This window comes from Gopherus flavomarginatus, chromosome 5 (genome assembly GCF_025201925.1).
Source record: "Gopherus flavomarginatus isolate rGopFla2 chromosome 5, rGopFla2.mat.asm, whole genome shotgun sequence".
Taxonomy (NCBI): domain Eukaryota; kingdom Metazoa; phylum Chordata; order Testudines; family Testudinidae; genus Gopherus; species Gopherus flavomarginatus.
In genome coordinates, this window is record NC_066621.1 from 47,103,440 (window position 1) to 47,119,321 (window position 15,882).

The 15,882-nt window shown below is 42.6% G+C and overlaps 1 protein-coding gene and 1 non-coding gene across 2 annotated transcripts; both read left to right on the plus strand.

The window, feature by feature from the left end:
• Positions 1-1,954: 1,954 nt before the first annotated feature.
• RPLP2 (ribosomal protein lateral stalk subunit P2) lies at positions 1,955-10,001 on the plus strand. Its single transcript, XM_050952986.1, has 5 exons — positions 1,955-2,072; positions 3,114-3,237; positions 7,003-7,051; positions 9,225-9,317; positions 9,882-10,001. The coding sequence occupies exons 2-5, from the start codon at positions 3,115-3,117 to the stop codon at positions 9,956-9,958; spliced, it is 342 nt and encodes a 113-aa protein (XP_050808943.1). The 5' UTR covers positions 1,955-2,072; position 3,114; the 3' UTR covers positions 9,959-10,001.
• On the plus strand, positions 7,252-7,384 carry LOC127053020 (small nucleolar RNA SNORA52). The gene has a single exon (XR_007774942.1). It is a non-coding gene; the product is annotated as a small nucleolar RNA SNORA52 (small nucleolar RNA).
• Positions 10,002-15,882: the final 5,881 nt, after the last annotated feature.

The window sequence follows — 15,882 nt, forward strand, 5'->3', positions numbered from 1 at the left end:
CATTTCAGTGTCTAGTAAATAGAGCAGTATAAACAAGTAACTTTATGAAATTTTAGTTTGTACTGACTTCACTAATGCTTGTTATGAAGCCTATAGTAAAAGTAGGCAAATATCTAGATGAGTTGATGTACCTCTGGGAGGACCTCTCCATACCCCTTGGGGTTTGCATACTCTTGGTTGAGAACCACTGTTATACAGTAGTAGATCACAAATTGAATGAGTCAGTAGTGTGATCAGTTGTGAAAAGACTAATATCGTTGTGGACTGTATTAACAGGAACATTGTATGTAAGACTTGAGAGGATAACTGTCCCGCTCTATTCAGCGCTAGTGAGGCCTTAGCTGGAATTCCGTCTCCAATTCTGGGTGCCACACTTCCATAAAGATATGGAGAGAGTCCAGAGGAGACCTACAAAAATGTTAAAAGGTTTAGAAAATCTGACTTATGAAGAAAAGATTAAATAATGCTTGGCATGTTTAATCTTAAGACGAAAAGGGGTAACTGAAAAGTCTTCAGCTATGTTAACTTTTTATAACGAGGACTGTGATTAATTGTTCTCCATGTCCACTGAAGGTAGGACAAGAAGTAATTGGCTTAATCTGCAACAAAGGAGGTTTAGGTTCAATATTAGGAGACACTTAAGTCTTGTCTATATTGGCACTTCACAGTGCTGCAACTTACTCACTCATGGGTGTGAAAAAATACCCCCCTCAGCACTCAAACGTGCAGTGTTCTAAAGTGCCAGTGTAGACAGTGCACCAGCGCTGGGAGCTGCACTCATGGAGGTGTGGTGGTTTTTTCTTTTTCTTTTTAAAGCACTAGGACAGCTCTCTCCCAGTGCTATGCTGCAACTACACTTGCCACGTTAAAGCGCTGCCACAGCAGCACTTTCATGTTGCCAGTGAAAACGTGCTCTTTGTCACTATCATGGTAGTTAAGCACTGAAATAGGCTTTCAGTGGAGGCTGTGAAATTCCTGTAACTGAAAATTTTTAAGTACACACCTGCGGATGTTCTAAATGTACTTGGACTCCTGCCTCACCATAGGGGTTGGATTGATGACTTCTCAAGGTCCCTTCCAGGCCATTTTTTGTGAGACAAACCAGGCTGTGTATTTACCAGTAGGAGAATCAGAGGCCATAACTAACCATCTGAAAAAAATAATCAAACTAGAGCTGAAACACAGCAATTTTCTTATGTAGAGGGGAATGGGAAACCTAGAAACTGTCCTATTTTAGTCTCTTACAATAAAAGGGAGGAGGGACCCTCCTTGTGGGGAGAACTCTTTGAAAGGGTGTAACTTCCTTATCACTGGATACTAATCCCAGCTATGGTATTGTTTTGTTTTTTTTCCCCTGACCCTGGGTAGAGGAGTGCAGATACGAACTAAAAATGGGCCTTTTCCAAGCCCTCCTGTACGGGAAGACTTAGTTACAATTCTCAGCCAAGGCGGTGACCCACATCTGCCCGGGCTGGCCCCAGCGCTCTACGGGGGGCTGTTGGCTGTGGAAACCAGGCCCATTGGAGGAGATGTACCATGTTGTGAGCGCTCAGTGGGTCTAGCTGCTGTACGGCAGCCAAGAAGGAGTGAGTGCTGGGGGGACTGCCTGCTCCCCTGCTCTGCCCTCTCTGCAGCCCCACTATGCCACAGCTTGTCAGGCTATGAGGGGAAGGTCCCCTGCCTACTCTGCTCCTCAGTGAGCCTGGTGCCAGGGTGCTGCCCGCGCCCAGCACAGGCAGGAGGCCTTGGCACCCCTGGGTAACATCTCAGCCTGTGTGTGCTGCTGTCCTGGCCCACTAGAGTGGCTGGCGCACGTGCCATGCCTGGGCGCGCCTCCCACCCCAGTGTTTGCTTTAACCTCTAGTGTCATGGCGGCCGCAGCCCTGGTAACAATCTCACTGCTCATTGGCTCGCTGCCCGTCTCGGTTCGTCCAATGGCAGAGCTGGTTGGCGGGGCGTTGGAAAAAGGAAGAACTGGCTGTCTAGGCCCTTCCCTTTCCCTTTCGCCGCCAGGCCGCTGTAGCGTGTGCACGTCCCTAGGCCCAGCTCCCGTCCTACCCCCACTCGGTGAAGTAAGTGTGCGGACCCCCGACCCTTCCCTCTAGTGAGCGCGGCCGGAGCCCCCTGCCCTTGCTGTGAGCGGGGCTGGGGCGAGACCATGCGGAGCCGGGGGGGGGGGGGCGGAAGGAGCGATGCAGCCATGTGCCCTGCCGCGCCGGGCCTGGGACGCTGGGGGGAGGGGCACCTGGGGGGTTGGGAGCGCAGCGAGGGGGGATTTAGTGGGGTTGGGGGGGCAGTGCTGGGACCGCAGCGGGATGCCACTGGGACGGGAGCGGGGGTACAGAGGGATTTCCCAGGGCCGAGGGGGATGGGAACCTGGGCCAGGGAGCGTAGCAAAGTGGGGGGCGGTCACTGGGGAGCCTCTGCATCAGCGTCGTGCCAGAGCAACTGCCCCTCTACACACAGCCCCTTGTAGCCCCTGCCCGCACAGCTGGGGGAGCTCCCTCTCCTGGGCTCGCTGAGCCCCTCCTAGGCAGCCAGGGCCATGTCCAGCTGGGCACGGGCTGCCCCCGCCTCCATTCAGTATTTTCGGCTTGAGGTGGGCTCTTACCCTGCGGGATCTGTTCAGAAAGGTGCCGAGTTGCTGCCTGTTCAAATTCTCTCCCCCACCCTTCCTCTGGTGTCGCTATTAATGGCTGGAAGTGTAGCGTTGTCTATGTACTAACTTTCATAGTGGCTTTAGGTAAAAGCTATTTATTTTAGGCCACTTAAAACCAACTGTCTTGACTAACAGCTTCTCTAAGGCCTTGTCTTCATGGGGGTTGGGGAAGGGACGTGTGTTCTTAACTGGAGGTAACATTCTAAGGAAGATGAGGTAATTTTGTAGTTCTCATATAACTTAGCAGTTAAAGACTAGGCTCCCCCAGAACTCAATCTACTAGCTCACGAAAACTGCCTCATCTTCACTAGGATTTTATCTTGTTAGCTAACTCAAGCTAAGAACACACTTTTCTTTTTTGTAACTAGGACAGGGCTCCAGAGAGCTGGGAACAAGTTCCTGGCTTCTAAAATCTGTAACATGATCCATAATAAAGATTTTTATTCTCTTTCAGAATGCGTTACGTTGCAGCTTATCTTCTGGCCATCCTTGGGGGCAACGAGTCCCCCGCTTCAAAGGACTTGAAGAAGATTCTTGACAGTGTAGGCATTGAGACGGATGATGAACGCCTGAACAAGGTGACAGTGCAGTAGCTGACCATGTAATATCCAAATGGGAGCCACTTCTGTATTCGCTTGGCTATGAATCTTATCTTAATCCAAGGGATATTAAAAATATGTTTCTTTCCAAGTATGGGTATATGTGGTTATGGTCTCTCAAGTGCCAGTGGCCCAATAAAAAGTATTTGGGGGTAGATTTCTGTAGATCTCAGGCTCTCTTATTTATAAAAGTTCAAACTGAATAACCTCACTGGACAGAGCTAATACAAGTTCTGTTTCTAACTGATTGGTCTCTGTAATTAGGGAGACAGGTGGGTGATATCCTGGAACTGAGACAGCTACAACTACACTGCATATAACAGGGTCTGTCTAATGGGTCTTATCAGAGGCAAGTAGTTGCCTGGTTAGCGGTCACCAGTGGCCAAAAAAAAAAATTCCAGTGAGATATAGTGTTCAATTTGCAGTTATGCCTGGCCTCAAAATAAATGGATATAATTCTAGTGGAGGGCTACACATTTCCGGCAAAAGGCAGAACATAAGAGCTCCAGCCCAGTATCCTGTCCTCTGACAGTGGCCAATGCCCGGTGCCTCAGGGAATGAACAGAACAGTTAATCATCAAGTGATCCATCCCTGTCACCCATTCCCGGTTTCTAACAACATTATTGCATTACATTTATGGGGTGCCAAGTGTATACACAGTATTTTCCATAAAACACAAAAGCCCTTGTCGCTGCTACAAGGAACATATGTCAAATATCAGGGAGTAGCCATGTTAGTCTGTATCCACAAAATCAACGAGGAGTCCAGTGGCACCTTAAAGAGTATCAGATTTATTTGGGCTTAAGCTTTCATGGGTAAAACGCCCACTTCAGATGCATGGAGTGAAAATTACAGATGCAGGCATTATTATACTGACACATGAAGAGAAGGGAGTCAAATAGTGATACATAGTCTCTTCTGGCCTCAAACTCTACTATATCATCTAGTTCAGGCTTCGGCAACCTTTCAGAAGTGGTGTGCTGAGTCTTCATTCATTCACTCTAATTTAAGGTTTCGCGTGCAGTAATACATTTTAACATTCTTAGAAGGTCTCTTTCTATAAGTCTATAATATATAACTAAACTATTGTTTTATGTAAAGTAAATAAGATGTTTTAAATGTTTAAGAAGCTTCATTTAAAATTAAATAAAATGCAAAGCCCCCCGGACCAGTGTCAGGACCCAGGCAGTGTGAGTGCCACTGAAAATCAGCTCGCATGCCACATTCGGCACCTGTGCCATAGGTTGCCTACCCCTGATCTAGTTGGACCTCCTGTATATCAGAGGCCACTAATACAAGCTGGCCACTCGCACCCTAAATCTAACAACTTGAATTAGACCAAAGTATTACAGCCCTCAGGAGACAAACTATTGTGTGCCACAGGCAGAGCATAGGCGACACTGAGATGGACCAATGCTTGAGGCCCCTGCAATGGCAGGGAAGTAAATGAGAGAGACCCAGATGATACCATACCTAGGAAAAAATAGATTCTGCAGGGTTAATGTCAGCGAAGCGAGATTTAAATACTTCTCAGTGTGGAGGAGCTTTCATTCTTTGTGTGTTTGTTTTAAAGGGTGTTGAAAAGAAAACAGTTGATGAAATTCTATAAGATTTTTTTGAAATGAGAAATCCTCTTATTTGCAGACACTGTGTCAGATACTACAAGAGATGCATTAAAAGAGATGATATTGGGGAAACTAGGTTTTTCAGATGGATTTCTGAAGATTACAACTATACAATCAACAGAATGGTTAGTTCTCTGCAACCAGAATCCATGCAGTACTGGGATATAGTTCTGCACTCTGAAATAGAGATTTTTATTCTGTTGTGTGTTTCAATTTGATCCTTTTTTTTTTAAATTATGGTTTCCAGGGCCTTCATAAACTCTTTCACTGATCATCTCTTTCCCACAGTGTTATGTTGGAATTCATTCTTGTCGTTATTGACTTATCTGTATTTGTTAACACTGACTGGATCTAGAGGATTCTTCAAACACACCTTTCAGAGTAAATAAACACAAACATGGCAATTCACATATTGCATGCTTCACTTGAGCAGGAGATTAGTTGTTTGTTTAGATATGTCTCTATCACTGAGCTGCAACGTACTTTTGACATTACAGTTCCTATCTTTAGACTCTTGCCTCCATTGTTTGTTTACATTGGTTTGTGACTGTCCGTTATCCCGCACTGCTATCCAATAGCTGAAACGCAGCTGGAGGAGCTGCAGCACCCTTGACCTTTAATGCTTGTTTCTGAGATGGTGGCAGTTTCTGTTTTTCTGTTTAATCTTTCCCAGCCTGGACTCCAACTTTGATAGTAAAATTTCCATTCCAGTGAAAAGCCTAAATGATCAGCTGGGCTTTAGCATATGTCAGAGTACTGAGGAATGCACAGCACTTTAGGATACTGGTTCAGGATCCCGTGCTGCAGAGCGTGCACGTGGAAGGGGGTACAGCATCGGTCTAATAAATGCCTAACAAACCATTGCAGAGGGTCTGTTTTGGGAGTTGTAGGAGGCTTCTGTGTTCTTTATTGCTGTCAGCTTCCTGAATTCATTGTGAACTCAGTGAAATGGATTTTATGAGGAGATGACTACAGAAAAGCACAGGTGCTCCAGTGTGTCAGTCTTCAGTTTTCATCTCATGGCACACTTAGTGTTTGTTTTTATTTCCAACTGTGGACTTGTTTGGATTTCAGTGTCCTCCAGAGTGGATTGATTTTAAAATCATAGATTTTAATCTTGTTTTGTATTTTTTGTTGTTCTCCTAAAAAGAGATTGATACGGTAACCATTGAAATATGTTGATTTGTTACTGAACATAGCTTTTATACTAAATTTGGTCCTGCTTTTTGCTAACCATGTGGACATATTATATTTACATAAGCAGTTATATAGGTTAACTTGCATTTATTTTTACCTTTTTATGTTAGAGAATGATGAATGACCCTTCTTATTTACTAGATTAATTTTTTACCTGTGGCTCTATTTGGATGGAAATTAAAATTCAGTTAAAAAAAGCACAAAAACAGGATTTAATTTTTGATTTTAAAAAATAACATCTTGATGTGCTTGATACCTAAAGAAGAAAGCTTATCAAAACATGTTTTGCAGTTAAAACTGATTTATTAAACATAGGAAATATTATCTATAGTTGTTGAACTGAACTGATTATTTCTGGTCACTGTGTCCTTATTTTTAGAACTAGTAGATCTCCTCACACCTCACTTTTATTCATAGATTGGAAGAAGAAAACAAGTTTTCCTGCTTCTTAAGCTCCCAATTGGTTTCTTAACTTTGAATGAACTAGCCATTGAACCAAACTAGGAGAATAAAGTGAAATGAATATTCTCTGTAGAGAGGATCCTGCTGTCAAAATCTGGTTTAGCGCTTCAGCGAATTCCGGTTCCTGGTGCTTAACCAGTGCTTTTCCCCAGTTCAGTGGGTTGACTTTCTTTAAAACTTCAACAGCAAACATGTACTACTTAATACTGTTTTTGTAATTATTTAAATTATTTTAATAGATCATAAGTTTAGGTTTTAACATACCTTGTCAATTTAAAGTTTAATTTTAAATAAGTTATTTAAAAAAAAACTTATTCATTGTTTTTCCTGAGAAAAATAGGGCAAGATGGAATCTTACAAGCAGCTGGTTAGGTGGTATTGCATAGAAGCCTGATTGAATAGCGCTTAAAACAGCTTATCAAACAATTTGTTTTAATACTTTGTATGTAATTTCCATAGGTTATTGGTGAACTGAACGGAAAAAATATAGAGGATGTCATTGCTCAGGGTAAGTACAATCCCATGGTGTTGACATGGGGGTGACATTTATGATGATTGCCTCTCTAGTTCAGTCACTAATTTAAAGACCGTTAAGACCAGAGAATTACCAGATTTTTTTTTCTCATTTTGTTTTTTCCTCATTAAATCAGACTTGCTTTAGAGGGCTCTCAGTTAAGATACAAATGTGATAAATCATATAATGGGTAGGGGTCCATCCTAATGCCTGCAGGTCAGTGCCAGTACCTGCTAGGTTTCGCTTGTGGACCAGATTAAACTGGAAAGTGCTCTTAAATATGAGTTTACAGTTAGTCTGCTTGTAACAAGAGTTTTCTGGACATGTTGCTAGGTGGGAGAATGAGCCAGACTTTAGCATTCTAATTTGTAGTTCTTGGTTTACCCAATTGTGGTTTTGAACTTTCTCAGAGAGGTCACTTCATTAACTAAACACTTCATTCACAAGCCTTCTGCTCTTTATTTCAGAGAGACCTAGAAATGATAAATCTTACTGAGAGAGAACACTGAAGTGAAAAATCACATTTTATTTTCAGTGCAAAATTAATAAATATAAATTTAGAAAGGCACAACAATTTGAATGTTCCACGTGTGGAATATTTTGCTCTGACCAAATACGTTGTTTTTAGATAGCATGCGGAATACTTCAAGTAGCCCAAAGCTCTCTAATGATTTAATCCCCATTCCTTCAAACGCTTAAGCAGATATTTTTGTAACTTTACTCACATGCCTAAGTGCTCACAGGATCAGGCCTTAATGATTATCAGTAAGTACAGCCGCTATTAGATACTTCTGTGAATGTTGTATAAAGACCTGAGAGAACCTTTATGCATGCACAGACTTAAAATGATTTAGTTGTCTGCTGATGGAATTTAATTTTATTATTTAGAAATAATTGTTCCCTAATTTTATTTTAGAAATACAGTAGAATCTCAGTTATGAACTAACCAGTCAACCACACACCTCATTTGGAACCAGAAGTACATAATCAGGCAGCGGCAGAGACCCAATAAAAAACAAACAAACAAAAAATACAGTACTGTGTTAAATGTAAACTATATTTTTAAAAAAGGGAAAGCAGATTTTTTCTGCATATTAATGTTTCAAAGCTGTATTAAGTCAGTGTTCAGTTGTAAACTTTTGAAAGAGCCATAATGTTTTGTTCAGTGTTATGAACATTTCAGAGTTAAACAGCCTCCATTCCCGAAATGTTTGTAACTGAGGTTCTGCTGTATGTGGCTTCCTAGAATGTGTCATGATTATAAAACATGTTTATTTTGCTAGTTATAGGAATCTGAAATTCTAAGGAATTATTTAGAAATTGATTCTTAGAAATGGAGTACAAGCAAAAAGACTGGATAAGCAAACTTCGATAGCAGAGGGAGTCAGTATTCACAGGGGAAAAGGCAGAGAGCTAACTTTTCAGAAATTGGAGACATTAAGCAGTAGTGAGTTCACTAATCTCAAAGGTCCCCATCTGTAATGTAATTCCTACTGTGCTGGAGGGGCCTGGTTATTACACAGTACTCCTTGGAACAGCTAAAATGTTGTTTGGTCTCCTTCTATACATGGGAATCTAATCATGTTCCCAAACAGTGCTGCATTCCTGCAAAGTCCAAGGTTGTAGCACATTGTAGACAACATAGAATAGGCAGGACCCAGAGAGGTCATATTGGAAATGCTCTTCTCGAAGGATACTTTTTTCTTTATTTGGTAAAGTTTGTTTGCTGTTGATGTCTGTCTTTTTAATATGGATTTAGAGAGCTTGGGGGGATTTTGTAGGCAAAAAAATTCTGCCCAAAACTATTATCAACACTAGGTTGATTTTGTTGTTATTGTAGGCTATCTGCCTAGTGTTTCAGTCTTAAACTCTGAATCTTGTTGTAGAATGTGCTGTATTTTAAACAAACAAAAATACCCGGAATCCTGTTGTTCCTTGCAAGTGGCTAGCGTGGGTTAATTTGTCGAAGGCTAGCCTGTAATCACATCTCATGTATTTTTATATATTTTTCTCATTCATTTCATCCTATCATAGACATGTTCATATACCATATTGACTAGGTGCCCTCTTTAACTACATAACTTTTTGGTTCGGCATGTTGCAGTATTTGCAGGGCCAGGTCTACTAAGTGCTTAATTACTATTCCCCAGCCTTTTGTTCCCTACAGGTAATGGCAAACTTGCCAGCATGCCTGTTGGTGGAGCTGTAGCAGTCTCAGCTGGACCAGCTTCCGCTGCTCCTGCTGCTGCACCTGCTGCTGGTGAGTATACATTAAAATCTTAGTGCCATAATTCCCATCATGTAAATTTAGGAAGCTTTTTTCCTTCTTTTATTGTAGTTTGGCTTCTTGTCCTGAGATTGATATATTAACTGACATGGTTTAACACTAAAAACAATCTCTGCACTGTACCTGGGAATGAACTGTGGTGTGCCTAGAAGGCAGTTAGTTAAAACCAGCCAACCGGTAGGAGTTATACACCGTTGCTTGCTCCTCACCTTCATTAATTTGTTCTGGTTTAAGTCTGTAAAGCCAAAATGGACCCTCAGGTATGTGTTTGCAACTCCTGTGGATGTAATTGAGAGTTGTGCATGTCTCTGAAGGCAAAAGTTGGCGCTTAATCTTTAAGAAACTGAATCCATTAGTACCGCACAGAGTAGATATGGAGACTGAAACTTAAAGGGGTGACTTGTGCCCATTTAATTGGAAGATATGCTTCCATGAAGAGAGCGTGTTTTGGGATCTCCTCACACCTGCAATGTCCAAAATGTACTGTAAATATTCCCAGATGAGAGTAAACCCTGTTTAAATGTCTTCTCTGTACAGCTGAGGAGAAGAAAGAAGAGAAGAAGGAGGAGTCTGAGGAATCTGACGATGACATGGGATTTGGCCTATTTGATTAAACTTTTGCTACAGAAGCTAATAAAACATTTTGTTTAAAATGGATGTTGAGGTGTTTTGTTATAATAACCCTAGTGCCCCTGGAGTTTTCTCTCTTGTCTGAGAACAGTGATCTGGATTTGGGCTTTGTTTAAAGGGAAAAAAAAATCTTAAGTAGCCTCATTGATTCTGCATGTAGGTGAAGCCAATTAAACTTGTGCTCCTGTATCATTTAGATGCCTTTGAAACCCCACCCTGAGGCACCTAAACATGCACTGGATGCTAAATCATGTTGTGAAACCCAATGGGCAGAAAATTAGAATTAGCTTGTAAATTCTACTGCATCACTTCAAAGCTAACTCTCATAAATGATTATATTCTGTAAATGAGCAAAATGGCACTGATTTCTTTGCTGATTTAGATCTTATTCCAAGACTTGTGCATTCCTTTCCACCTGCGTATTGCCTACAATGCTGTCAGGAACACATTCTGTAGGGATTTCACTTCCATCTCCGACAGATCTCTAAAAGCAATGCATACCTCAACTTCATCAATTGTGCAAACACAAAATCTTAAATCACTTCATAGCTTTGATATGAATTATAGTAGCAGTCCTCAAAGTGTGGGTCGTGACCCCATTTTAATGGGATTATCAGGGCTGGGGTTAGACTTGCTAGGGCCCAGGGTTTAGGCATTGGTCCCCTCTCTAGGAGTTGTGTAGTAATTTGTTGTCAGAAGTGGGTCACAGAGCAGTGAAGTTTAAGAACCTCTGACCACAGATTGACTTGCGTTCCATGTGTTTGGGAAGTTATTGTGGCTAACACTGCTGAAGTGATGTTGTCTTGTCTACATATGGGTATAGCTGAGATGTACAACTTGTATTCTTAAAATGGTACAACCCATCCACTGGAGGATGCAATTCTAGGTTGGTATAAAGGTTCTTATACCAATAGAGCTTATTCCTGTATGGGAAGGGGAGTAAGTTCAGTGTAAGATGCCTTTAGAGCTGTATAACTGCATCCACATTAGGGATTATATATGTATAATTTTCAGGAAAATATAGCTCTAACCAACATAGTTATACTGATAGAAAATCTGTGTGTAGACCAGGCTCAAATATGAAAGGCAGTGTTATGTGGGGCATAGGATTGTGTTTTGTCAAATTATGGTACCATTTTCAAAAGGTCTTTAGTAACTTGGGCACTGAAGTTCCACTGACAGTCACAAGTATTTTGGTGCCTAACTTACTTACCATTACCATTAGAGACCTAGGTTTCATGCATGCAGCGTCTTTGCATAGGCTCTGTGCTAACTTATTTTAAACACAGGGAATTTAACAGCTCTTCCTTGACTGTCTTCTAGGTTAAAGTTCATGAGCTTGGCCAATATTAAGTGTAGTTTACATGGAAATTTAAACAGGTGAGTTTTGAAATGACTTCCTCTTTCCCAGCTCAAAGACCTTTCTTCTAGGTTGCCTGTCATGCAAAGCAGAGCCAACTTACTTTAAATCTTTTTGTTAAGGCTAAAACATTATAAAATATTCTGTAATAACTGCTCAATTATCAGTTATTCATAGATAATCCGCATAAGATGACCAATATTGTGGTCAATGGACATGCCCCAAAAGTGTTGGATTTTTTTATAAAAGGATACAAAGAAAAGAATGAAAATTTGCCAAAAAGGAGGGGTTTTTTTACTTTATTCTCCCCATTTTTCATCAGCCCACCATGAGAAGATAAAGCAGTGCTCACAAATAACTGACTGGGTTTTGCCATTTCAATGAGATTAAAACAAAACAAAAGTTTTAAGTTCCTGTTGAACTGAAATCTGGGGATGCAACTTTAACTATGCTACAGTTCCAATGTAATAAATAGCCATTGAATGCCCTGGACAAACTGGTGTCAAGGCAAGATGTATCCATAACAAGTGAAACCGGTATCAGTTTCTGGATAGATTTAAGATGCATAGCACCGCAGATCACGTTATAGTGGTTGCACAAGAGAGGATGAAGGCATAGTTGACCATTGCAAATGTCTATGAGATAAACAGGCACAGCCTCTTGCTTGTATGTAATTGGAAAAAAGCTGATTGTAGCTGTAGCCTCTACCTGACTTTCTAATAGCAGCTGGAAGGCCAGCTAGTCTTCCTAGGTTGCTCACTTGCCCCACAAATGCTGGGCTAGCCCAGGGGTGGGCAAACTGGGGGCCAGATAGCCCCTGAGCTCCTGGGCTGGGAGGCTAGCCCCTGGTCCCTCCCTGCTGTCCCCCTTCTCTCCCACAGCTTCAGCTCGCTTGCTCTGGTGCTGGGAGCTCCTGGGGCAGTGCAGCTGCAGAGCCTGGCCTGACCCAGTGCTCTGTGCTGCATGCTGGCGGCAGCCTGGTCTGGCTTCTGCCGGGTGGCGTGGCTGTAGTGCCACCAGCGCTCTAGGCAGCACAGTAAGGGGGCAGGGAGTTGGGGGGTATATAGAGGGAAGGGGAGTTTGGGGTGGGGGTGTGCATAGGGGGCAGGGGGGAGATGTGGTTGAATGGGGGCAGGGGGTAGTCAGGGCAGGGAGAAGGGGTGGTTGGATGGGGCAGGGATCCGGGGGGGAGGCATCAGGAATGAGAGGAGGGGTTGGATGGGACTGCAGGGGTCCAGGGGCAGTCAGGGGACAGGGGTCCCAGAGGGACTGTCAGGGAATGTGGGGGTTGGAAACAGCAGCTGAGGCACTTGTGGCTTCTGGCTGGTCAGAAAATAAAAGAGCTGGGCCCCATCAACATAGTTAAGGGACAGCAATTTCCACCTTGTCAAGGTTTTTTCCCCACTCTGAACTTTAGGGTACAGATGTGGGGGACCTGCATGGATCCTTCTAAGCTTCATGACTAGCTTAGATCTGGTAACACTGCCACCACCCAGAATTTCAGTGTCTGGGGCACTTTCTGTCCCCCCAAAACTTTTCCCTCGCTGGGTTGCCGTGAGAGGCTTCACCACTTCCCTGGTGAACACAGATCCAAACCCCTTGGATCTTAAAACAAGGAGGAATTAACCATCCCCCCACCAATCCCTGGTGAGTCCAGACCCAATCCCCTTGGATCTTAAAACAAGGAAAAATCAAGCAGATTCTTAAAAGAGAAAGCTTTTAATTAAAGAAAGAAAGATAAAAATCATCTCTGTAAAATCAGGATGGAAAATGCTTTACAGGGTACTCAGATTCATGTAGCCCAGAGGAAACCCCCTCTAGCCTTAGGTTCAAAGTTACAGCAAACAGAGGTAAAATCCTTCCAGCAAAAAGAAACATTTACAAGTTGAGGAAACAAAAATAAGACTAACACTCCTTGCCTGGCTAATTACTTACAAGTTTGAAAAACATGAGAGACTGATTCAGAAAGATTTGAAGAGCCTGGATGTACGTCTGGTCCCTTTTAGTCCCAAGAGCGAACAGCCCCCAAAACAAAAAGCACAAAGACTTCCCTCCACCAAGATTTGAAAGTATCTTGTCCCCGTATTGGTCCTCTGATCAGGTGTCAGCCAGGTTTACTGAGCTTCTTAACCCTTTACAGGTAAAAGAGACATTAACCCTTAACTATGTGTTTATGACACACCTCCTCACCAACCCTTGTACAGGTGACAAGATGGAACCCTGTAGCAGTCCCCCCGAGGGCCCCACCAGCAGCCTTTGAGATCCCTTAGTCATACAAGAATGATCCCACCCCAAAGCAACTCCATTCACTCCTGGTACATCCCCCAACTGAGTCCATACACTTCAGATCAACAGTATCAAAGGCAGCTGATAGTTCTAAGAATGTCAGGGCGGAGATGCAATCTTTACCCATTGCCAGGAGATTATCTACGGATGTAACAAGAGCTGGTCTGTCCCATGCCGCCAAATTAACAAGTGTCCAAAAGGTACTTCAGCCACCTGATTGTCACCATTTGTTCAATAACTGTAACCAGGAAAGGCAGCTGAGATACAGATTGATAACTGGCCTAGCCAAGTCTCAATGGCTCCTCGTCTATCACTTTGTATGAGCTGTGCTCTGCACAAGAGGCCTAACTACTCCAAATGTCCTTCTCCCATTCTTCACCTGTCCTCCTATGCTGTTCTTTAGGCCTGGAACTATCAACCCAACCTGATGTATTGGCCATCTACCATCTACTTCAAAACCCTCCTGAAAATGCAGCATTCCTGCTAAACCTTATGCAACTAATCTGACCTGGAAAACATATTCTCAGGTTTGTGTGTTTAAAAACCAACTGATTACATCACACCACTTTGTGATAAATATATAATCAGATCACTTGGTGCTCTGTTTGGCTGCAGCATGTGGATAGTCTATGATAAACCCCTGGGTGCAGAGACCACTTCTGTATTCTGAACATACCAGCACTTGTAAAATACTGCATTGGTGGAGTTCCCAGATTACCCTCAAGGTGGCAATACACTTTACATAACATTCCATGAAGCTTACAGAGGGAGGGGGACTTACCTATGCTTTAAGCAATTAGCTGTGCAGGAAGTTTGCATGCCTGTTTCACAATTCAATAACAAACCATCTAGTCTGTCTTGTGAAATGCTAAAAGTTTACTCCAAAGAAGGAAGCAAAGTATTTTCATCTATTCTCCCCAACTCCCAGTCTTTCTAGTTGCCACTGAACTGGTTTATAATCAGAGTGCTATATTGGAAATCTCCATCAGCTTCCTCTAATGCACTAGGCCAAATTAATCATAGTTCTAACTCCATTGACTTCAGCAGGTGTCTACCAATGAGCAATTTGGCCCATTGCTTTGTCTCTATAGATGCTATTCTGTATTTTCAGTTGTAGCTTCCTTCTTCACAGTCATAATGCTTCTTGCATGAATCATCATAAAAGCTGCTTTAAAAGCTAAGGACAAGGGTTTGTTCCTACTGAAACCAAAGGTAAGGCCCAGAAGGTTGTGGTATATTGTATACACTATAATCCTCTGAAGCTATCCCTTTCTCTTCATGTATCCCAATGTCAGGAACAGGGCTTACTTTGGTACATCCTATGGCACAAGCTCTGTTCCAAAGGTAGTGATGTCAGCAATATTGGGAAAGGAAGGAGAACCAAATCTTTATCCTGGAGGTTATGGTGGTAACTGATTACCATAAAATACCTAGCAAGGGAGAGTGCTCTGCTAATAAGGTTGGTGGTGAGAGATGGAAACTTTCATCTCTGGGATATTAGTTCTACTCCAGTTCAGCACTGATGGAAAATCATTTCTTGAAAGCACCTCAGAGCAGGAAGCATGACATCATCTCTATTTGGAAACTATCAGGTATATCCCAGGTACTACTGGAAATAGTAATTAGGTTATAGCTCCGTGGTGGCATCTGTGAAGTCAATTAGTGTTCTCCATTGAGTCACTGAGGGTAGGTCTACACTGCACCTGGGAGCAAGCCTCCCGGCTCAGGTGAACAGACTCAAGCTAGCATTCTAAAAATAGTAATGTGGCATTTGTGGCTGGGGTGGAGACTGGTTAACTACAGAAGCTCAGAGACAGGGTGGGCTTAAGAGCTGCTGCCTGAGCCACAACATCCACACTTCTACTTTTAGCACGGTAGCTTGAGCCCATCTTGCGTGAGTCTGACTACCCAGGCTATTGCTCCAGCTGACACTTATCTGCATTATGTTTGGGTTTGTTTTTTAAAGGAAAAAGTAGTTGTAAGAACAAATATTGCCGAACTATGAAAGCAAAGACACTGTCCTGGCATAAACTAGTAAAGCAGAGCTGTGTTATGAAGGTCTAATACACAGTCACAATGCACAAAGGCAATCCTAAATAGGGAGAAAGTCAACTGGAGTCTTTTCCCTCAGCTTTAGTAAGAGTTGGATCAGGCCCTGGATTGTCTAAAGGAACATTGTGTAGTCAAGCTGTAACATATGAATGTAATAAAAAAGAGAGGCTGACATTGTGTATGTCTGGTACCATAATAATAGCATCATGT

Coding starts and splice junctions, on each gene's coding strand:
- RPLP2 (XM_050952986.1), top strand. CDS start 3,115: ATGCGTTACGTTGCAGCTTATCTTCTGGCCATCCTTGGGGGCAACGAG. Junction 3,238..7,002: donor ATGATGAACGCCTGAACAAG/GTGACAGTGCAG, acceptor TAATTTCCATAG/GTTATTGGTGAACTGAACGG. Junction 9,318..9,881: donor TGCTGCTGCACCTGCTGCTG/GTGAGTATACAT, acceptor TTCTCTGTACAG/CTGAGGAGAAGAAAGAAGAG.